We start from the raw sequence: 23,552 nt of genomic DNA on the forward strand, positions 1-23,552 counted from the left end.
ACTGCTGGCTCCTAACTGCTCACCTGCCTGCCTGATCACCCCTAATCACCTCTGCCTGCTGGCCTGATCACCCCTAATTGCCTCCCCTGCCGGCCTGGTTGTCCCCAACTCGCCCCCCCCCCCGCCCCCCCCCCGCCAGGCTGGTTGCCACTTACTGCCCTCCTGGCCGGCCTGTCATTTGTCCCTCACTAACCTCCATGCAGCCTGCTGTTCATTTGTCCAGTTGTTTTGGTCATGACAGCCTCTGGCTTTGTGTATATTAGGATTATTGAAATTGTCAGTCTGTTACTAGAATTAACCTTGTCTTTTTCATATTTATATTTCCATATCTATCATCTATCTATCCATCCTTCTAATCTTTATATCCACTGTCACATGCTTGATAACATTTTGAAGTTGAACTGCATGATGACTTTTCACTAAAATTCCCCTTAAACTCACTGCAGGCTTGGTTAATGTTTGCTGGAGTGGACCTTGGCTCTAATGTGGAAGTGGTCGGGAAGCCTTGCTTTATTGACTCCTGACCTTGGTATTCTGCACAGCTGTTGCTTACTGGGAACTGAGTGCAATACGTAGGCTTAACAGCTTTTGTTGGCATGGCAACTGCTTCAACGTGTTGGGTACTGTCACTGACTTCGCAGTGTTGAGTCTCTTCCTTATTGGTCTGTGGATGACACATTCTTTTAGCTAAGCTGTTCTTGGCTGGTCTTTGGAAAGACCATCACATGGACGTGCTCAGGTAGACCAACAGCTAATTCTAGAATCTGAAGCAGTTGTTCAAGGACAAGTGGATTTAGCAGCTGTTGTTTGCAAATGCTAGTCAAACAGTAATCCAGGCTGTGTGGTACTGATATGACGACAGACATATAGATCAATGGTTTTAGGAGCTGTTGGCCAAAAATGAGGACTAAGTATGTATTTCTTATTATAAATCAGTGTTGCCGTCTTCCTGTTTCCTGGACATGTTATCTCTCCCTTTTGGTGGAATAAATCTCCAAGTAATTCTGTCAGAAGTGGTTTGAGTCCTAAACTTTGAGTTCTTTCTATTCTTTGCTCATTCCAAAACTGAAGTCAAATGCTAACTCCTATGTGAATGTTTAATCAAGTAACATCATTTTAAAGACATTAAATCCTTTCAGTAGAAAATCCTTCCGATCACACCTGACAATTACTATAATGTATTTTATCTTTGAGAGTATATTTCATTGATTTTAAGTTAGCCTGATTTTTCACCTACCAGGCTATGAAATGGCCTGGCAACCAAGGCTCCCATATGCTTATTGTCCTATGCTTGATCAATATTCAAAGTGTAGTCTTTTCTTACATAACAAAGGATAGGGGAGCCCAGGGAGATAAATGGTCTTCATGCCAGCAGCGAAGACAATGTGAATTTCTTGTCAAGTCTTCCAAATAAGCCAGACTGCAGAGCAAAGAGGCTTTTGGCTTTTGTTATGGAAGGGGATTTGTTAGGCAAAAAGAAAATAAGATTCCAAATCGAAAAATGGCAGCATATGCTGAATATAGACATGTGATGATGCATCGTTTTCTTGGAGGATTTGGATGATAGCAGCAGGTTATGAGGGGCTGAAAAGGTCAAGTTAGCCAATTTCAAGAAATTTTGATGTCTTGCAGAATATGAAGAAATACTGTTTTACCTTCTCTGGGATACCTATGTCCTCAGAGGTACAACAAAAAGTTGGTTTTGATCTCTGATTCTAAAAAAGGATTGGGCTACTTTCCTTCGGCTGCCCCATGCTTGCACACTGATTTTCAGTTAGAACTCCAACTTTGTTAAAGTTAAAAGTAGAGGTGATCGAGTTATGAGCATGAGGAACTGGGTCCCAGATTACGTACTGCTATACCTCTTCTCTCTCTACCATGTTTTCCTGAAGAGCTCATAGGCTGTGCAGAAATCAAGTAGAAAAATTACAAGGAGTGGTTTCCAAGTGGAGGGTATCTGAGGAAGCATCATGGAAATTGTGCATTTAGTAAAATGGTCAGCAGTTTTTCATGTTTTTTTTTGAGTACTACATCAATTTAGATATGGTCACAATGATGATCTGTCATGACTGCAATACCTACCCACCGTGGTACGTATGTGGGGGTGGAGGGTGAGTGTGGGAGAACTGATGCAAAAGGTCTTTGGGGCAGAAACGCTAGACTGGACAATCTCCACAAGCCCCTCCCAATACTTGTTCTAAATGTCGAATTGGCCTGGGCCTCCTAATATGTTCATGTCACTAAACTCTTAATAAGAGTTTACTAGTGGTTGATGGTTATTTTGATAAATTTGAAGAATAAGATTCTACAACTATGCCAATAACTTAATAGTTTATTAGTCAGTCAACAATATTACAAATATTTAAAAATTACTTAATATAAATAGTTGGCAGCAAACTATTCCATTACAGAGTTAAATTACCAGTACAACAGACAGACTGGAGATTTAGACACCTGGGAGTTAACAATAAAATAAACTAAAATATTTTAACAAAAAATCTTAAGCTGAAGGCGTTTACCTAGTGTCCATAAAAGCATGGGTTCTCTTTTTATTTAGAAAAAAATAAAAAACGGCTTTAACACCCCATTAGGAATATAAAATAAAATCAACTGAAAATATTAATTTGCATATCAAAGAACCATTTATAATTACAATCCAAACACTCCATAAACCACTTGTGCGATTCTATACAGAAACTGGGAATTAGAAACTAGTTGCTTTAATATTACAAAGATTTCAGCTCCAAAAATAATTCAACATAAAATAAACTTTAGCAATTAGTGTCATAAAATTATATATTTCCACATAAAAATACAAAATAATATTAATGACAAGAATATGAAAAATTATTCCAAGTATTTTACTACTATTAAAATAAAATAAAACCCAAAAAAACAAAATAGAAATATGCATGAAAAAAGTCTCTCCTTTTGTTAGCAAAACACTATCCAAAATAACTACAATCATTTACATCAGTACAAAGATTTCTGGATTTAAAAAATAGTTGCAATGACAAAAGGGGTATCTTTTCTGACAGTAAAAAATGACACTGTGGATAAAATCTGCAAAATATGCAATGAAAAAAATAAATTTGCATTAAAAAGGTTTACACTGTTATTTTTTTTATACAAACATTAGAAACAGTATTGCACATCACAACACAGAATCGAGGTTAGTCAGCCTTCCAAAATGTGTTATATTCAAGTTTTGTAGCATCTTTGAGGAGAGGCTCTATGCGGCCAGATGCAACAGGGATAAAATATCAAGTGTTTTCCATACACAAATATATAAATGCTAAATGTTTCCTTCTTAACAAAAAGTGTGGATTTTTAAAGTATTTTTTCCTCCACAGTCATACTTTTGGGCAGCAATAAGAACATTTAGAGAACACAAGTGAAGAAGCTTTGAAAATACAAAAATACAATCAAAATTAATAATTTTCTACAAAAATAGTAAAATAAATATGATCTGTAAATTAAAAAAAAAAATTCCAATACAGTGTTCAACAGTTAGAAGATAAGAATGTAGTACATAAAAGGCAAAAAAAAAAAAAAAAAAAAAAAAAAAGAGGTAGGGGTCAGGTGGGGAAGGAACAAACTATTAAACTAGTAAGCTTCAATTGTAACAGAAATGAAGGTAAAACAAACCATACATTTCTGTCATTTTTACCCGTGGCGAAGAGGGTGTTCTATTACATTTCCCTTCATTCCCAATATTCATTTGTTTAAGAAGGGAAAGTGATTTTCAACATCTCCAATTATTTTCATCATATAATTTATTTCTAGTGTTCATTATTTAATACATGAAAAGGCTCTTCAATTTTAAACATTAAGCAGAAATTATGAAAATAAAGTTTTAAAATCTGCGAAATTAAATATCTAAATAATTAACATTGCAAAACTACTGATTTCTTTTCTAAATTCCAAAAATTGAGGTATAGCAAAGGAGATGTCATCAGTCAAAAAAAGTGTGCCATAAAATAGCTGACTGTTGGAAAAATCTCTCACAGAGATATAAAAATAGTGCATAACAAATGTCAAATGGATCAAGGTTGGCAGGGTTAAGGTTAGAAAAGAATACTCCAAAAATCTGGAGGATCATGGTTTAAGTAACAAATAGGGAACATCGACAAATAAATTAGTAAAAAGCTCTTCTGAAAACAGCATCAAACTTTAAACATTAAAAACTTGAACCACAACCACAATTAAAACAGCAGAGTTAGACATGAACCGTATTTTACAGTACAAAAGCACACCAGAGACAACCAATGTTAAGATCAACACTTTGCTCACATGAAGGATTGTCCCAAGGGGTTGCTCGAAGACAATACCCCTTGTAATTTTCTCTCTTTAGAGTCAAGAATCTTAGTTCTGCATTTTTTAAAAAAAACATTTACCATTGTTGGTGCTTTAGATTGCAGAGTAACTCTGACTTTAAAATATAGGGGCTGGTTACATTAAAAATGCTCTAAAGAGAAAAAGCATTCCTACTGATATTCTAATAGTGTTCAGTACCAAGAGAAACTGATTAACTCTCGCTTGTTTCCATGCCACTTCCCCAAAACTGCAAGCAAAGCCATTACCAAAATTCCTTCATCAAAATTTAAAAAAAAAAGCAATTCCTAACCATTAACAATGTTCCATGCAACAGTGACCCCAGTTTAGACAGAAGACCCCAAAATACATAGGTCAAACATGTAAGCAAGTTCAAACCAGATTTCACCATTGTCTTTAAGGTAAAATTGAATTTTATGCAACTAGCCATCTGTATATTTCCCCATCTCCATTTTGACTTTACTTAGGTTTACCAAAGTTTTGCATTCTTCTATCAAGTTCGCTCGTTTAAGTATGGGCTTCTTGTGGGTCGTACATTTGGTGACTGGTTAGCAGTGTGCTGGCCATCTTTGGTTTATAAAGGATGTCTTAACCATGAACTATCAAAGGGGCTAAAATCAACTTTCTTTAAAACTCTAGTATTTCTTTTATTCATTCTTGTATCTATACTATATCACTGCACATGAATTAGAACCGCACATCACAAAATTGCACAGAGATTACAAGTATTATATCCAGTCTGCATAAAAATCGAGTTCCACTAGGGACCAAATCACAAAATGGCTGCACTCTCTAAAACTAATATGCATATTGTACACATGTAGGGCAATTTTTTAAACTTGAAGTCACAATAATGCATGCAAGTTTGCTTTTTTTAAACAAATTTTATAATTTGTTCATGCTACCTAGATTCAAGAGAGCTGTTTTTGAACATTTGCAATACCTCACCTCTTGTTATTAATAATTCTAGTGCATGCATATGGTGTATACAGGTAAGTAAACATGCATTGATTTTTCACATTCTAAAACTATGGCAGTTTAGGCCATATTGTGCTGCCTGCATTTTATCTGCAATGCAGTGTGTCTCTAACGTTTTCAATCCCGTATTAATAGGTGGCATTTACACATAACACCTATATAGCAGCAAAGCTAATACAGCTTGTGATTAAAAATGTTTAAAAATAGCTAATAAATCAGATTATCTTGAGGTATTATTTCTTGCAAGTCAAAATGGAGAGCAAAAAAATCAACCCTAATTTTAGTTTATGTATACACTGAAAATAGCAACAATAAAAATAAGCATTTGTAGCAGACATATTCCATCTTCACTATTATTTTGCTACCTTTGGTAAATTACTGGGGCAGATCTTGAAGTTAAAAACCCACGTTTAGAAATAAGTGCACGCTTCACCCACTATATAGCAGCAGACTGTTTGCCCCTACGCAAAACATTCTCATATCTAATTTTAACTTTACATATAAAAATAACTTGGAGAAAATACAAAAAAACATTTTATTTTAACATGAAAATATCACAAAAATTAGTAAGCCTGAGATGTAGGGTTTTGGTGAAAAACAAGAGGCTTGTAGTGTTTTGGCTGCTGATAAAGATGCATGTATTGAGTTGGGTGAAAGCAGAAGAATGCACTTATTTCTTCCGCATGTCAGTATCTTCAGACACAGTAAGCCACATGCAGCCTTTCTCTCCTTGTCCAACAGAGGCAGGTTTGCTACTCCTAGTTCCAGCGGAAGTGGATCTGACGTGGGCGGTCAGCACCTTCCTTTACCAATGGCTTATGGAACTCACGTCCTGCACGAGAGTGGATATTTGCCCAACAAAACTCACAGTAATACTGCAGGCAAGTGACATTGGCACAAAAAAAGGGAGCAAATTTTCCACCACAGCGTGCGCCCTGGCATTCATCACACATCTGGTCATCTAGCACATATGGCTTTACCTCCACCTAGAAAATGAGAGAAAAATGTCTTAGTAAGTCTGCTTCAGAAATCATTTTAGTAATAATTTAAAATGTGTTCTAGAGAAAAAACAACAACACAGCATTAAATGTTGAGAAAGTAGGCAGTTTCCCAGGGAAATGCTTTACCACACAGTAGGTAAAAAAATTGATTTTGTTCTTGAACTAATCATTTTTATATTGTTTCATGCTCATAATTGACCATGTGATTAAATAAGCACTTAGTTTGGTAATTTTGCTGTATGTTTGGCAATGTAATCTTCAGAAGACTATAAACTGAATGGTACTTACTATATTTTCCACTGACAGAAAATAATTTTAAAAACTACAAAAATCTAACTGATTTGTAAAACATTCCACCCTGACTTTCTGTGTGTTACTATTTTCAGAGGCTACTGTGAGTGAAAACGCAAAGGGATATCAAGCAGTCATGGCAGACAAATGGTTTTTACATCTCTGTCCCTTTGTTTTAATACCACCTGTGCACCGGGACGGCACCGACCCTGGCAGCATTTCTCCTCCGCAGGAGAGCTGTGCCTGCTTGTACGTAACTGGTTCAGAACCAGGACTGTGGATAATGTTGTTATGGGCATGTCTAGACTTTTGTGAATTTATAAGATAGAAAGTCAAAATCCCACTGTGAAGGCCTGACTTGGTAAAAGACCTCAGATTGCAGTAAGGTCTGATTCCTAAAACTCTTAACCTCATCTGTTAAACAAGGATTAAAGAACCTGCTCAATCGAGTGAAGACTAGATAATGCAAGTAAAAACATTTAAGACAGTGCCACCGTAAATACTCTGCAAATTAGCATTAGCTACTATTAGGTAACAAGATGGCCTTGTTTTCTTGCTTCTTTCTTAACCAAAGGTTACTACTACCTTTGTCTGAGTGAATAGTGTCAGGCAGCCTAAGACCTCAGCCTTTCCTGAGGTGGGCAGAAAAATTGGAGTGTTTTAATAGCTTGGCTTGAGATAAGGTAGTGTTTGCCCACAGTAAAAATCAGTGACCCAACAATTTCTACTCTGGATGTATTCTATTGAAATATTTGCATTTGTGCAGAAATTGTATATATAAGGGTGTTTTCTGCAGCATTATTTGTACTAACAACAATTATAATTGGAAACAACCTAAAAGTTGATAAAAAGAACAGTAAAAACAAACCTTTCACAGGAAGGCAATGGGTTTGCATTGTTGATATTTGCAGTTCATTTCAATATTTATTTCTTATTAATACTAATCTCTAACTTTGTATGTGTGAAACAGTTTCATCAGTTCTTCACCTAGTCTTATTTTCCATAATACCTTAGTAGCACATATCTGGAAAAATAAACTTCTCTTAGAGATTCCACTGCCTGTGTAAGAAGGAATGTTTCTCAATTCACCTGCTCTGCATATGAGTTGCTACTTAAGAATCAATACTCTGCCCCAAATAATTGTCCTTCATTCTCATTTTTGAAACAAATAGGTATGAGGTATGACAATACAACAATCTTTTCCCTCTGCTTCTGAATATTAAACAACTACAAATATATACAATATAAATAATTTCCTCTGTGACTGCAGCACCTCTCTGCAGGAGTGGGGTCGGCCTACATCAGAGGTCTATAGCATGGCTGCACATTCGAATCACCTGGGGAGAACTGGCTGCATCCCAGACTAATTACAGCAGAATCTCTGGGTGGGACCCAGATGTCAAGGTTTTTTTAGAGCTCCCATGTGACTTTAGTGTGCAGCCAAGGTTCAAAACCACTGAATCAGAGAAATTCTAAGGTTCAAAAAAAATTTCATATGCATATTTGAATAAAAGCAGAGCCCGTTCTCAATTTTTTCCCAATACTTTAAGTAACAATGCAAACAAACAAAACACTCTGCATGTAATGAACAGAACTTATGCTATACTTCTTTTCTAAATGGTATGGTTTGGTAATTAAATTAATGACACTTCTAAAGTCCATGGTCTAGTCCAGTGGTTCTCAACCTTGGCTGCACATTATCATCTGGGAATCTTTTTAAAAATCCTGATTTGTGGGCCTCATCCTCCGGAAATTCTGTTTCTTTGTTATGGGGTGGGGCCACATTAGTAACAAAGAAACAGAATTTCCAGAGGATGAGGCCCAGAAATCAGGTTTTTAAAAAGATTCCCAGGTGATTCTAATGTGCAGCCAAGGTTGAGAACCACTGGTCTAGTCAATTAGCATTAATCAACTCCCCTGTCCCCCAAATAGTCTTTTATTGTGCAAAACAGTCTCCAAGAAGAAGCTTCAAAACACTGTTACACTGGAAAATAAGAACACACTTAAGTTAAAGCTACTAATTAGAATATAAAAAGTTAATTTACTTAGTAGTCCTAGTACAGTGGGGCCTTGACTTACGAGTTTAATTCCTTCTGAGACCGAGCTCGTTAAGGAGCTTGTTAACTCAAATTACTCTATCAACTCAATGCAAAAAATTGGCCAAGAGACAGCTGGTATCTCAAAAAACTCGTTCGTCGGGACACTCGTAAGTCAAGGACCCACTGTATATCTCTCATCTGTACTATAAATGTAAAACATGATCATTTTAGAATACTGCTTAGGTTTATATAGAAACAATTCACAGATTTTAGTATGAAATAGATTTGTAAGTGAACCACTGAGTTTTGTCCACTCCTTTCCCCTATTTAAGATGGTAATCTGTACTCAGAATTACACAATGGGGCGGCTGGCTTTCAGTTAGCATTTGTAGGACTTCCTAAAAGTTCTTATTGTGATGATCTCACAGTACTACTAAAGAGTAACTGTTTTAAAGTTTAGGACAATTATTTTGTATATGCAGTTTATTTGCATATTTATTATTGTGTATCTTTAGATAAATATGAATACATTTTTATTTTAGACTAGAGGCCCAGTGCATGGATTCCTGCACCGTTGGGGTCTCTCAGCCTGGCCTATGCCCTCTTGCAATCTGGGACCCCTTGGGGGATGTCAGAGAGCCGGTTTTGGCTCAATCCCCGAAGGCCAGCCCTCTAGTAGGCATATAAGATCTTTAGTTAATCTCTTCCCACCCTTCCCCCTCCACCCTTCCCTCTGAGATTCATCAGTCTGTTCCATGTTTCCATGACTGTGGTTTCTACTCCTGTTTTGAGCTCCTGTCCCCTGGTGGTCAGTGCATGTCATAGCTATCAGCCGGTTTCTTAGGCATATATGTATATATTTCATACATATATATGAAATTTGTGCACAGCGGGGTCCCCTCAGCCCAGCCTGCACCCTCTCAAATCCGGGACCCCGCAGGGGATATCCAACTGCCAGTTTAGGCCTGATCCCTGGGGATCAGGCCTAAACTGGAAGTCAGACATCCCTCTCACAATCCTGGACTGCTGGCTCCTAATCACTCACCTGCCTGCCGGCTTGGTTGCCCCTAACTGCCCCTACCTGCAGGCCTGATCACCCCTAACTGCCTCCACTGCCCCCTCCCTGCTGGCCTGGTCACTCCTAACTGCCCCCCCCCCCCGCCAGCCTGATCACCCCTTACTGCCCCCCCTGCCAGCCTAATCACCCCCAGCCAGCCTGGTCACCCCTAATTGCCCACCCCTGCTGGCCTGGTTACCTCCTACTGGCCCCCCTGCCAGCCTGGTCACCCCCAACTGCCCCCCTCTGACGGCCTGGTTGCCCCACACAGCCTGATCAACTGCCCCCCTCTGACGGCCTGGTTGCCCCACACAGCCTGATGCTCAGTCATTTGGTTGTCCCTCACTAACCCCTTGCCGGCCTGGTCGTAGGTAGCCATCTTGTGAGGGTGTGAGGGTTAATTTGCATATTATCTCTTTATTATATAGGATAGACTTTATAACAAATGAAAAATAAGTAGCACTTAAATAGCACTTAGTACCAAGCTCTGTTCTCAGTGCTTCAACATATGTGAATTTATTTAATCCTCAAAATAACTGTGAGCAAGCCCAGCCAGCATGGCTCTGTGGTTGAGTATCGACCTACAGACCAAGGAGGTCATGGATCGATTCCTAGTCAGGGCACATGCCTGGACTGTGGGCTTGCTCTCCAGTGTGGGGCGTGCAGGAGGTAGTCAATCAATGATTCTCTCTCATCACTAATGTTTCAATCTCTTTCCCTCTCTCCCTTCCTTTATGAAATCAATAAACATATATTTAAAAAAAATAACTGGGAGGGTCCTAATATTACTTTTTCCATTTCCTAAGTGAGGAAAAAGAGACACAAAAGGGTTAATTTTGCCCAGAATTACAGAGCAAATAGTGGAAAGGAGACCCCAGGCAATTTGGCTCTAGAATATAACCTCTTAAACCAAGCTCCACCTCTATGGTTAGAAGAATATTAAGACCTTATTGGTTAATAAAAATTTTTAACATGCCTTAAAACGACACTTATATTTTTTATACTATACCTAAAGTTCAAAGTATGTTGAAAACTTTGACATTTCAGAGTATAAAATATTCAATATTTGAATTATATTAACTCATCATTATTATTATCAGCACCTTATCATAGGACAGAAGTGATTTCCGAATTACAACTTACACGTTTATCAATATCACCATGCTGAAGCTGCACAAACCGAGCACTGATGGCAGCAATATAGCTCTGTTGATTGGAGAAAGCAACTCGACCAGCACCTTTTGGGTATTTTAGCTCAGGATCTGTATCAATTCCTGCATAACAAACTCCACCATACAGCCGGTCCATGATCATAGCAAGTTCCACTTCAAAAGAAAAAGAAATTTAATGAAATTCGAGAGAACACAGTAAATCAACAACTGTTAAATGCTTTTTTAAAAAGTAAAAGTCAATTGGATAAATAGTTTTGAAACCATTGTAATTAATCTAGTTATTAATAAGTAGAGGCACGGTGCATGGGTCCCTAGGTCTGGCCGGCAATCAGGGCCTTTTGGGGCAGTCTTACCCAGTCCTGATCAGGGCCAGGATGGCCAGGGCCTGCTGGACTGGGGGAGGGACTGCGGGAGGTTGGCTGTGGAAGCACATGGACTGGTTGACTGGTTGTTCTGGTCACTTAGGCTTTTATATACATAGACTAGTGGCCTGGTGCACAAAATTCATGCACATTAGAAGAGGATTAATTAGAGGAAATATTTTAATATTGCTATTTTCCCTTTCTCTATAATAGAAGTGTCAGAGATGAAAGGAAATTAGTAAAATGTATATGAAAATCTTCCTCCTGTCAGAGTATGGGGCACACCATGGGACCCAGAGTCAGGTCCCTGCCCACCCACAGGTGCCTCAAAATCGCACGAGACCCAGACCCGGCCAGCCACACCCTCATTGGGCTAGATACAGACCTGGCCAGTCCCACCCTTGTCAAGTCCTGCTGGGCAGGGGTGCAGCCTCAGGTCCCCTGGCCCCGTGCCGGGGTGGGGGGCACGGCCTGAGGTACCCCAGCCTGGGCCGGGGCACAGGAGGTGTGCTTTGAGGTCCCCCATCAAGCCCCACCAGGTGAGGGACGCGGCCTAAGATCCCCTGTCAAGCCCCGCCGGGCAGAGGGTGTTGCCTGAGGTCCCCTGGCCCAGCAATGGGGTGGGGGTCGCACCCTGAGATCCACTGTCAAGCCCTGCTGGGCGGGGGGCGCAGCCTGAGGTCCCCCGGCCTGGTGCCAGAGAGGGGGGTGTAGCCTGAGGTCCCCCCATCAAGTCTTGCCAGGTGATGGGCATGGCCTGAGGTCCCCCAGCCTGGCACCAGGGTGGGGGGCACTGCCTGAGGTCCCCTGTCAAGCCCCATTGGGGCGGGGGTGGGGGGGAGAGAGCAGCCCCAGGTCCCTGCTGATTGCTCGTTAAGGCTCATTACGGGAACTCAGCCTCTGCTTTGGGTGCAGCTATCTTGTGTTACGGAACCACCCCCCCCCCCCAATGGGTGCCGCCATCTTTGTGGCAGAGTGATGGTCAATTTGCATATTCCCTCTTTATTATATAGGATAGGAGAGGAGAGAAGCAAAGCGGGAAGCCAACCATTATAGGCATGTCATTTGGACAGCTTCACCAGAAGCTACAACTTTACACTCCTCAGGAGACTGGACAAAGACAGGTACATGCCCAGTAAAGTTGGGGGACTAGGGAAGGCACTTACTGTCAATCATTCCTGGGAGCAGAGGTCACTGGCCAGAATGGGCATGGCCACTGCAAGGGGGCAAATTTGGGATATTTAATCCCCTGAACAAAGGAATTCACTCCGTGTTCTTGGTTCCTCTTGCTGCTCTTGGGAATCTTGAGATTTGTGTGACTCTGGGCTGTGGGGCTCTCCTGCATTCACACCACACAATGGACTAATAGACTGCAACTAGACTGATGCTGAACGGGACCCAGCTCCAACATGGAAAGGAAACTCTGGACACTGACTCTGCTTCTAGCTTTACCGAAGGGATGTGATTCCACAGAAATGGAAATAAAGCTTTCTACCGCAACTCATCTTCCCATGGGGCTTCCAGAAATGCTTATGCCAGAGGTACCCCCCTTCCACCTAATAACAGTTTAATGGTCTTTTTTTAAACCAATCCTTTCACTTTACACTAGGATCCCAATTGCTCTCACTACAGAAGAATTACTTTAGCAATTCTCCTCTCAACTTTCTGTACCACTGGTTTTTCTCTCTATACTGGGCCTTTCCCAATATACTGCAATTTGTCCCATCTTAAAAATATATATATATATCTTAACTCTATTTATTTCTCTATGTGATTGCTTCATTTCTCTGTTCCCCTAATTGCTAAAAAATGTTTTCTGTACTCCCCAGTCTCTTGCGTCTCTTCTTTGTTCAACCATTCATAATCAAACATTCACCCGATAACTCCAATTTAATTGCTCCTGTCAAGGTCATCTCCCCCACTGTCAAGTTCAATGGTCAATTTACCTGTAAGCAGCATTAAATATATTTTCTCCATCTAGCTCCCAGGATACGTTATTCTACTAATTCTCCTTCTACTTCATTGTAACTCCTTCCTGGCCTTCCCTGCTAGTCCTTCCTCAACTCCTTCAGTTTTCAACATCAGAGTACCCCAGGTTTCAGTCGTCCTTGGACTTCTCTACAATCGTGGATTTGGTGACTTGATCCTGTGTCATGGCTTTAATTACCACCTGTTTCTTCTTAGCTGCTACATTCCTCTAGTCCAGGCCACCCTCTAGACTCCAGACTCATCTATGCAACTGTCTACTGGACAACTCATTTTGTCAATTTCATAGACACTGCAACACTCAGTGTATTCAAATGACACTCCTGATCTTCCACCATCCCATTAAACCTAACCATTGAGTTTTTGCTGATTCAGTAAGTAAGCAATGGAAAAGATGAAGTTGCCAAGTCATAACTCTTGGCTTCATCTTCTTCCCGACTGTACATGTACTCCTGTGAACCCTATTTTCAAGTCGTATCTAGAATCCAATCACCTCACTTCCATCACCAACATCCCGTTCCAATTTTCACCTGTATCATGGCAATAGCCTTATCTCTTTGCTTCAGATCTCTCCCCCACCCGAAGTTTATTTGCAAAAGAGCAGCAACTGAGACTCTCTCAAAAAATATACAGGTTTCCCTCCTATCTGAAAGTAGAGGGTTCCCCATGGAAACTTTTGTAAAGGTTAGACTTATTTTTCTCTTTGTATTTCTTTTGGTCAGCCAAAACAGGTACTAGTTTAAATGTAATGTAAGTACTAATGTAAAAGTGAAGTAGTATCAAGTAAATCAGCTCTTGAAAGGCAGAGATACCTGTATTACATACCAATGGCTTAACTGAAATTTCTACTTAGGAGCTCTGAATGGTGCCATAGCTTTCAAAACCAAGACCCAAATCTTCCCTCCAACTGGCTCCTTCTCCAGTGTTCCTTAATTTGTAAAAGGCACCACTATCTATCTAGTGTCTTAAGACTGAAAGCAGAGATGCAACCTTTGCATTCCCTTACGGTAGCTGTTTACTTGACTCTTTCTCTACTACCACCACTAATCCAAGCCACCACTATCTGAATCCTGGACTTTGATAATAGGCAACTAAATCTGTCTACTATCTATTCTCAACTGGGCTCTCCCTCTGTGAGTCATTAAAGTCAACTTTCAAAAGTGCAAATGTGATCATGTTTCCTTCTATTAAAACTCTTCACTGGTTTTCCCTTGCTCTGAGAATAAAGACCAAATTAACCTATTAAACCTGTCTGTCCAGACTCCTGCTTATTTCTTCAGTCTTCTGTGTCTTTCCACTCACTCCTTATACCTCCAAGTCAGGCACTCTGGGCTTCTTTGGTCCCTCCAATGCATTCTGCTTCCCTCCACTGAAGACCTTTGAATATGCTGTTCCCTTTATCTGATAACTCCTTCTAACCTTCCTGACCACCCCAAACTACTTCTGTGCAATCTTTACAAGTCAGCTCAAATACAAATATATTTAAAGCATCAGACTATATCACATTCCCTTGCCATATGTTCTTCTATTCCTTACTATCTTTCCTTATAGCAGTTATGTTCTATTACTATTTATATGTGAGAATGGTTCTTTAACCTAAATCTCCCATACTGGATGAAGATGCAGTAATGGAAGGCACTAATATACTTTACAGGATATATGGTATCCTAAAATGAGCTTGTATAGTGGGCATTTACATCTATAATTATGTTTCTCTATGACATCTTCCAGTAAATCTCTGGTTCCTGGTTACTGACAACATATGTTTATCACTTACCTAAAGTGCTAATTTTTTTATAAAACAAAAAAAATAAATAAAGGAGCTCGTTAACGCAAAAAAAATAAAGTGCTAATTTTTTAAATTCCAAATTTCTTCCGTAGATATGAAAATCAATCCACATAAAATAGACAGGTCCCAAATTCTCATATCTTAGCAAGTTACGCTTAAGAAGTCAGAAGTATTTGAGTGGATTTTCCTTATGAGTCTGTTTGGAGTTAGCTATTAATATCGATAGATAACTGCTCAATTCTCTAGTTACTTGATGGTTTCAAGAACAGTTCTCAGAATTCTGTAGTTAGCAACTATTGGAGCATGAGGAATCTGCACCTCACCTGCCCAACACGCCATGCACACAACAGCTACCAAATATTTACTCAACTAATTCATAAATGATTTTTTAAAGCACACAATTTGTTAGTATTCTACTTACCAGCTCTTAGTGGTCTAGGAACACCTCCAACAAAAATTGTTTTCCGGGGATCCAGAGGCTGAGAACCATCCATCACAAAATCACTATCACTTAAATTCCAAGGACGGATCTGAACCTATTAAGAAAAGGACATTATTTTATTGGGTCTTATTCGCTTTACAGCTTATGTTGTTTTGCAGCACTGGATTTTTCATTGTTTAAAATTTTGGATAGTAGGATTTAGAAACAAATTATCTAGGAACTATAAATTATTCAAACTGACATGGTGGTTTAATTGTTTTCCACTAACAATCACTTCAAAACGTTTTTGGAAAACTTTATCTTTGTAGCTTAGAGTTCATGTGGTGCTTACTTACTGGTTTGTCTTTGATGGTGGGACTATCTTTGTAGCTTAGAGTTCATGTGGTGCTTACTTACTGGTTTGTCTTTGATGGTGGGACTGGAAACACACAGATAGAGTTTTCCATCTTCTTCAATGCAAGCGTCAATCAGTGCCTGAACTGAGCTCTCTTCTTGAAAGAGAAGGAACGCATAGCCTGTAATAATTATGAACAATGAGGCAATATGTTAAGGTAAGTGATTGCACCCCAAATTTCATTACTGTTTAGAAAATTTAAGTTTTGTTAAAGGAAAAATCTTATAAATAGAGGTAGCATCATTATATTTTCTATAGAACACAATATACTATTGGAATGCCCATGAAAACATATACTCAGTAAATTAGCTATTTTATATGCAGCACTTACTATTAAGTACTGTGCTAAACGTTTTACATTAACTATTTTATTTGATGCTCACAAGTCTGTGAAACATTATTCCCACTTTATAGAGAAAACACTGAGGTATCAAGTGGTTAATTACTTGTTCGACATCAGTCATATAAGCAAGTACCTGGCTGAATAATTTCAAATTCTGGTCTGTCCCATTCTCTTTCTAGTAGTGATACCTCCTTCTCAAACCATTTGGAATGATTAATCAGTTGAAAATATTAGGGCCTGAAGTTTCCTATAAATGCCTTTAGGGTATGAAGATCTAGAGCACACTTTTGGACTACAGAACACTTGGAAAGGCCTAGGAATTTCCATACACAGAGAGAAAATTCCCCAGGCAACTTGACAACTTTCACATGATACTAAAAAACTATCTTAAGGAGGCTAGAATAAAACCGGTTCCTTCAGGGTGGGTCAGAACTTTTAAATCAAGTCTCAACTTGGACAAACAATTTTTCAGTCTAGAGACTATTTAGACTTGTAAATCCAAGCTCTTGCTTAAATTCCTCTTTCACTGGGAAATATGCACTTCCTCCTTTCCTTGGGATACCAACTGTCAATCTTTAATCAGCCATGCATCCAGCAGGCAAAGCAGACTTCATTATAAAATGGCATCAGCATTTACATTCCTGGTTTACTACTTTGTGATTTTCCCAGCAGTTGATAGCTATGAATGATCTAAAAACATCCCTTTCCTTGACAAGATTCCTGTGCAAACAAACATGGAGACTGCCACCCAGTTCTAATATGAAGAAGCCATCAAGCAGTCCATGCACATCTGTTCCAATAAACAAAGGGAAGCATGAGGTCATGTTTTACATAGAAATCAAAAACATTGCTTGCTGCCAACAATGGCTTTTACTGCCACAAAGGTCTGATGTGACACAGAAGTACTTCATTTTAATAAAATTACATTACTCGATTGCATAAATAAGACATCAAACGGACCCACACAAATAGAAATTTCCAAAGGTACAATTATGCAAGATTAAGAAATGCATTTTAGAACTATTTTAATTACTAGAAGCAATTTAAATATGGTTGAAAAATTTTTTAAAAATAAAGACTGGTTTTCTTTAAGTGAAAGCTTTAATTTTGATACAAAGCTGAGCATTTGAGAAATATAACTGTTTTATAATAATAAAGAGAATATGAGGCTAATTTAGTAAAACAATACTTAAATTCAATATTTTAATGCTGCTTATGTTTTGTGATATTATTTTTTGATATAAATTATTTTCACAGTACTTAATTTTAAAACAATATTTTAAATTCAAAATTTTTAATAGTGCTTAATTATTTTTGTGATTATTAGGGAAGAAATGTTTATATTACAAAAATTAATTAAGCAAACATGGCAAATAAACTATGATCTAGCTAAGGAAAGCCATTAAAGATGAAAATACTCTTACCAGAAACAAACCCTCTATGGTTCTCTAGAATTTATCAGAGTAAGCTAATATTCACACAGGTGAAGCTCACATACTGCGAAGTGAAACGTACATACATGTGTGGCTCAGTGTCCAGGGCGCAAGTCACTGCCTTAATTACATGTTAGCTCCACAAACTGGAGGCTTCTACAACCAGTGTTTTCCAAACCGTGAAAAATTATGAATTACAGGAATGATAAAAATGCTTGAAAGAACAAGGTTTGGGAATACTGGTCTTTGGCAATGGCTACAATTACCTATAATTAGACAAAAAAAACAAAAACCCAAAACTATGATTTGCCATACTAATATATATATTTTTTGTTATAAGTTTGAGGAAATCAACTGACAACCACCTCAAAAGCCACAATAACAGCCCTGGCTGTTGTTGCTCAGTTGGTTGAGCATCACCCTTTACACTGACAGGATGCCAGCTTGATTCCCTGTCAGGGTACATGCCCGGGTGGCGGGCTTGGTCACCCATAGGGAATGTGCAGAAGGTAGCCGATTGACGTTGCTCTCTCACATCAATGTTTCTCTCTCACTCGCACTCTTCCTTCCTCTCTCTCTCTAAAAATCAATAAAAATATTAAAAACACACACAGTAACAATGACAACAGTCACAAAGACAGCAAGTATTCTGTTTCATTAAATTTGTGCCAACCCATTTTCCTAGGCTTATAGTTCACCATTCCCTTAAAAGAATATGAGATTCATGTAAAAAATGTTTATGTCTCCACAAAAACCAATTCTAATTCCTTTTTAAAATTATATTTCAATTCCTGCCTGGAACTCTGTTCAACAACTGTTTATTTAAGTTGCAAAGCACCTTTTAGATTTAGCTCAGTTTTAATAGAAAAGAAAACACAAAGTAATTTATATTCTCTTTTGCTTATATATAATTGATTCCCTAGCAAATATCAGCAATAAAAACCCTTACCTTTTGGTGGAAAATAGGACTTGCTTTCTGCTTTATGAGGCCAATCTACTACCAGAGGCCCAAATCTTCTGAAGCTAGCAGTAATTTCATCTTAGGAAAGTATAATAATATGCATTAGGAATTAGTTTAATAATTCATTCTAAAACCCCATATTTTATAAGTTACTTTAAATATTTAACATTGAAAGTACCAAATGGCCTAAAATAAGCTAGAATATAAATACTAAAAACATGTTCAATATCCTTATTAAAATTATTCATAAAAATAGATATTTTGTCCAAATAAATTCATTTTCAAGTAGCACACTTATCAGAAAAATCAACATAAAATTATGTGGATAATAATGAACATACAGACTACCAATCCTTAAATATCATTGGCTTGAAAAACATGCCAACATTATGTTAAATTAAATAAAGAGATCAATTACTGCTTGACAAGTAAAATCTTGTAGAAAAAAGAATGCTGAAACAAGATGTGAAAAATCTATAATACTCATAAAATATACTACAGTCTAGCACAGGTCAGGCAGTTTCATTGAAACACATATAGGCCAAACCCAATATATGCTCCAGGTAATTTCAGGCCATAGAAATCTTATTACATTGATTAATACACAGAATAATCTATTAGTTGTGAAAGAGAATAGCACCAAATCATCAACTTACCTTCATCAATATCTGGAGGGAGACCACCAACAAAAACTTTTCGAGAGAAGCGTTCTATTCGCTCTCCATTTTGATGAGCTGAGTAACATGTGGGTGAGTTTAAAACCCCAACTTGATCATTATGACCATCATCCAGCAAGCCATCATCGATTGGGAAGAGGGAAGAACGACCTAAAATATAAGAACAAATATAACTTGAATCTCAGATGTGAAAAAAGAGTAAAAACAGCAATGACAAATTCAAAGACTTAACAATGAAGGTGACATATGCATAAAAGTGTAAGGAAATTCAGATAGTTTGAGGTTTTAATTAGTTAGATTCAAGAGAGAAGCAGTCTGAGAAATGACTTAGAAATAAACAGTAATATAACAATTAAACCACAAACACTAGATCACTTCAAATTTTTATGGAAAGCAACAAGAATCTAATGTATGAGGATGGTCAGACTGGATATGTAACTGGAAGAACTTTTAGAAACTGGTAGCAGAAAGAAAATGACTAACTAGATCAGAGGACATAAAAAAACCACTTGCAGACTACAGGAAGGGCAAAGGCATCAAGCATTACTTGCATATCATGTCTTGAATTAATTATACTTGTCAATTATATGAAAGGATAGGCAGGGCTTCTGCACATGTGCAAAACAGAAAGCCACTCCCTCTGGAATTGGTTCCGCAGCTGAGCTGGCCCTTTGGGAGTGCACCCTATTAGAGGGCACATCCTCTGCAGCAATCATGATGAGCTAGACCATGTGGGGACAAAGAAATAAAAGTGACCTGATAAATACAATCCCTGCTCTCCAGGAATGTACATCAGAAAAGATAAGAACTCTGTATGCACCTGGGGCACATATCCAAACGAAAACTTCCCAATGCTTCAGAAGTATGGTGAAGGGAGGGAGTAGTCTAAGCTTATAAATGGTAATTTCTTAAATCCTCAAGTGAAACTGAATAGCATCTGTGGTGAAATTGGAAAGGTCGCAGTGCTTACTGAGAGCATTAGAAAGGACAGAATTTTTAAAAGTAAAAATATTGCTCTAACCGGTTTGGCTCAGTGGATAGAGCGTCAGCCTGTGGACTGAAAGGTCCCAGGTTCGATAGCGGTCAGGGGCATGTACCTTGGTTGCGGGCACATCCCTAGTAGGGGGTGTGCAGGAGGCAGCTGATCAATGTTTCTCTCTCATCGATATTTCTAATTTTCTATCCTCCCTCCTCTTCGTAAAAAAATCAATAAAATATATTTTAAAAAATAAATAAAAGTAAAACTATTTGTAGGGGCATGGTTTTGAGTACATTTTTCAAGTGGGAGAAAAAAACATAAGAGAAAGTAGGAAAAATAAATTTATTTGAGAAGTAGAGTAGTCAAGCTGGAAAAGCACTTTGAGGTGAGAGTACTCATCCTTGAATGCCAGTTTAAAGGAGATATTTCATTTAGTAGGTGAAGGATACAGGGATTCAAGCAAGATGATAACTTTTTTCTTGTTCTTTAGTAAGACAAGTTATCTTAAGTATTTGCTATCAGAGATAAGGACTAATAGAAAGCAAATGTCAATATTTTTTGTAATCAATGGAAAGAAAGCTCTTCAAAATGAGCTATTTTACTTTACAAAATGAACCTTATCAAGATCTATTAAAAACAATATTAATTGTAATAAAATGGTTCAACTTTCTAAGGTTGGACTTTAAATAAATAATTCTATATTTAAAAAAGGAATAATATAAGGTAGAGAAACAACATGTATGCTAATTTTTGATTAAAAATGACAGATCCAAATGTTATACGTATTTCAGATATGATAATACTTTGAAAATTATTTCACTTTAAAGTGTTCTAACATACATACTAATTTAGCAGTCCCATGAATACAAAGTCTAACGTATTTTTATCATAAGAAAAAATGTAGATCATAAATATTTAGGATTCAAGAATGCACTGACGAAGGAAATCACTAGATAAGCAATGTCAGATAGAGGGGTGACTCAAAATGACACTTTTTATGCTAATTATGATACTATAAGTATAAAACTACATTGACAATTATTCCATACTGCTAACTATAATAATGTTCTAACTATAATAAATAAAATATTATAGTTAATAAATAGTAAATATCTATATTCTATTAACCAGAACAAAAGATATAATGAAAAGGCTAAGAACATTCACATACTAGCCATACTAAGAATCTTCATTGCTAAAAAATAATAACTGCTTTCTTTCTAAAGCCATAAAAGCTATAGTTATTTAAAAGAGAAGTTAGCTGAGTAAATACCACTAACAAAAATATCACTTTTTGCCTTGCCAATTATCCTTTCATATAACCCAAATTAATTTGATTATAAAAGGGAACCACTAAATAATTATTCATGTCTTCCATATGCAGTATATTTTAAACATATTTTCCAAGAATTATACACACATATATTTAGTGCATGAAAATGGCTGGTGATAAAGGTAAAATCATATGTGCTTAGAGAAGTAGAATTTGTTTAAAATTTGATTTGGACTAAAATATTTACAATAGTTTTCAACCAAAATTAAATTACCTTTCTTCTTTTTTACTCTGAAACTAGGATACGTTTTCAGGTTTTTACACCCGAAAGAGTGAAACTGAACAATAATAAAAGCACAATATAAAATCTGTGGGATGTAGCAAAGCTACATATGTAGAGAAAAATCTGCATACTTAGCAGGAAATTTAGTTTTAAATGCATATTAGAGAACAAAAAATATTTAAAGTAATCCTAGTTTATGCCATAAAGAGAAAAATAGCAAATTAAAAACAAAAAGAATAAAAGGAAAAAAATGCAAAAAAACATGACATAAAAAAGACTAACAGGCCCTAACTGGTTTGGCTCAGTAGACATAGCGTCGGCCTGGGCACTAAAGGGTCCCAGGTTAAATGCCAGTCAAGGGCACATGCCCAGGTTGCAGGCTCGATCCCCAGTGTGGAGTGTGCAGGAGGCAGCCAATCAATGATTCTCTTGCATCATTGATGTTTCTATCTTTCTCTCCCCTCTTCCTTCCTCTCTGAAATCAATAAAAATATATTTAGACTAACAGAAAGATAACCAATAACTTATCAAATTTATATCTCCCTAAGTTCAAGAAAGAAAACTCAAATTACGAATACTAGGTATGAAAAAGGGGACATTAATCAATATAATCTATGAACATTAAAAGGCTAAAATGGAAATATTATAAGCAACTATGCTAATAAATTCAACTAGAGGAAAGAAATTCGTTAAACAAATAAGCTTTGAAAATTGACACAAGAACGCACGCACACACACAAAATATATAGATACAGAATTGAATAAACTTTTGTTCTTAAAATTCTGATTCGATCACCACTAAAACCATCTAGGGCTGAAGCTTTTTTTGTAGGAAGTTTGTTTTTAAATATTTTAAATATTTCATATTTTTAATAAATGTAGAACTATTCACACACATGCATGTGTATAAACATACTGTACACACAAATAAAAGGCAAATCAAAGTTTTGCAATAGGAAAAGATAGAAACAGAAAATATAACAATAAACATAATGTAATATGAGATTAGTTATAACTAAGATTACACTGAGCTTCTAACTCTGGCTGTGGTGATTATGCTAATAATATGCCTAAACATTAATACTTATATTTGACTTTTCATATTTTTAGTCTTATTCTGGAAGCCCAGAATAAAGACATTTCCCAACATATCAATGGGTAAGGCAGGAAAGAAAAAAACATTTGCACAATTATTCAATTTATAGCTTGAAGCATGGTTCTTTGCTCTCAATGTATTATCCTGCTCTTTTATTTAATAAAAGTTGTTCTAAAAATAAAAACAAGACAAATTATATGAATTAAGTATGAATAGGAATATTCACCCCATCTTAAAAGATCCAGAAATCATTCTATTAGGTAGATAATCCACTATTGTGATTTTTATTTAATAGGCAAGGATAAAAAGACTATCAAAGCAAAAGGAGTAGGTCCAGGACCGATTTCTCTCAAACATCATCTGCTTAATCAGATATAATTACTTATCAAATCAAGCATGTTTCTCCAAAGAACTTAGAATGAAATTATAAGGTACATTCATCACTTTAAAATATTTTGCCCCATTAATAGGTTTGTTCTTTTCTCATAGAGGATGTAATAAGATATGCAAACTGAATAGAAAGGGGGAAAATGAGTAAAAAATAGGAAGAGAACCAGGTTACTTCTAGACCTTTCTGAGTCATTCCTTTGTGTGTGTTTTTTTATATTATGGTATAAAATATTTTCAAATTCATATCAAATCTACCAATAACTATTTCTAA

At 37.2% G+C, this 23,552-nt stretch overlaps 1 protein-coding gene across 8 annotated transcripts in view; it reads right to left on the reverse strand.

Annotated features, from left to right (window-relative positions):
• Positions 1-4,867: 4,867 nt before the first annotated feature.
• The window catches only part of CPEB2 (cytoplasmic polyadenylation element binding protein 2), a gene marked incomplete at its 5' end in the record, with an annotated part of 62,419 nt that continues 43,734 nt past the window's right edge, over positions 4,868-23,552 (reverse strand). For all 8 annotated transcript variants that reach the window (XM_081090965.1, XM_081090963.1, XM_081090962.1 and 5 more), the window contains 6 exons: positions 4,868-6,299; positions 10,845-11,026; positions 15,432-15,546; positions 15,849-15,967; positions 18,572-18,661; positions 19,240-19,410. In XM_081090965.1, the coding sequence (XP_080947091.1) occupies positions 6,072-6,299; positions 10,845-11,026; positions 15,432-15,546; positions 15,849-15,967; positions 18,572-18,661; positions 19,240-19,410 (905 nt within the window). In that variant the 3' untranslated portion in view covers positions 4,868-6,071. The remainder of the gene's footprint in view (positions 6,300-10,844; positions 11,027-15,431; positions 15,547-15,848; positions 15,968-18,571; positions 18,662-19,239; positions 19,411-23,552) is intronic.

Source organism: Myotis nattereri (genome assembly GCF_964212035.1).
Source record: "Myotis nattereri genome assembly, chromosome: 1".
Taxonomy (NCBI): Eukaryota; Metazoa; Chordata; class Mammalia; order Chiroptera; family Vespertilionidae; genus Myotis; species Myotis nattereri.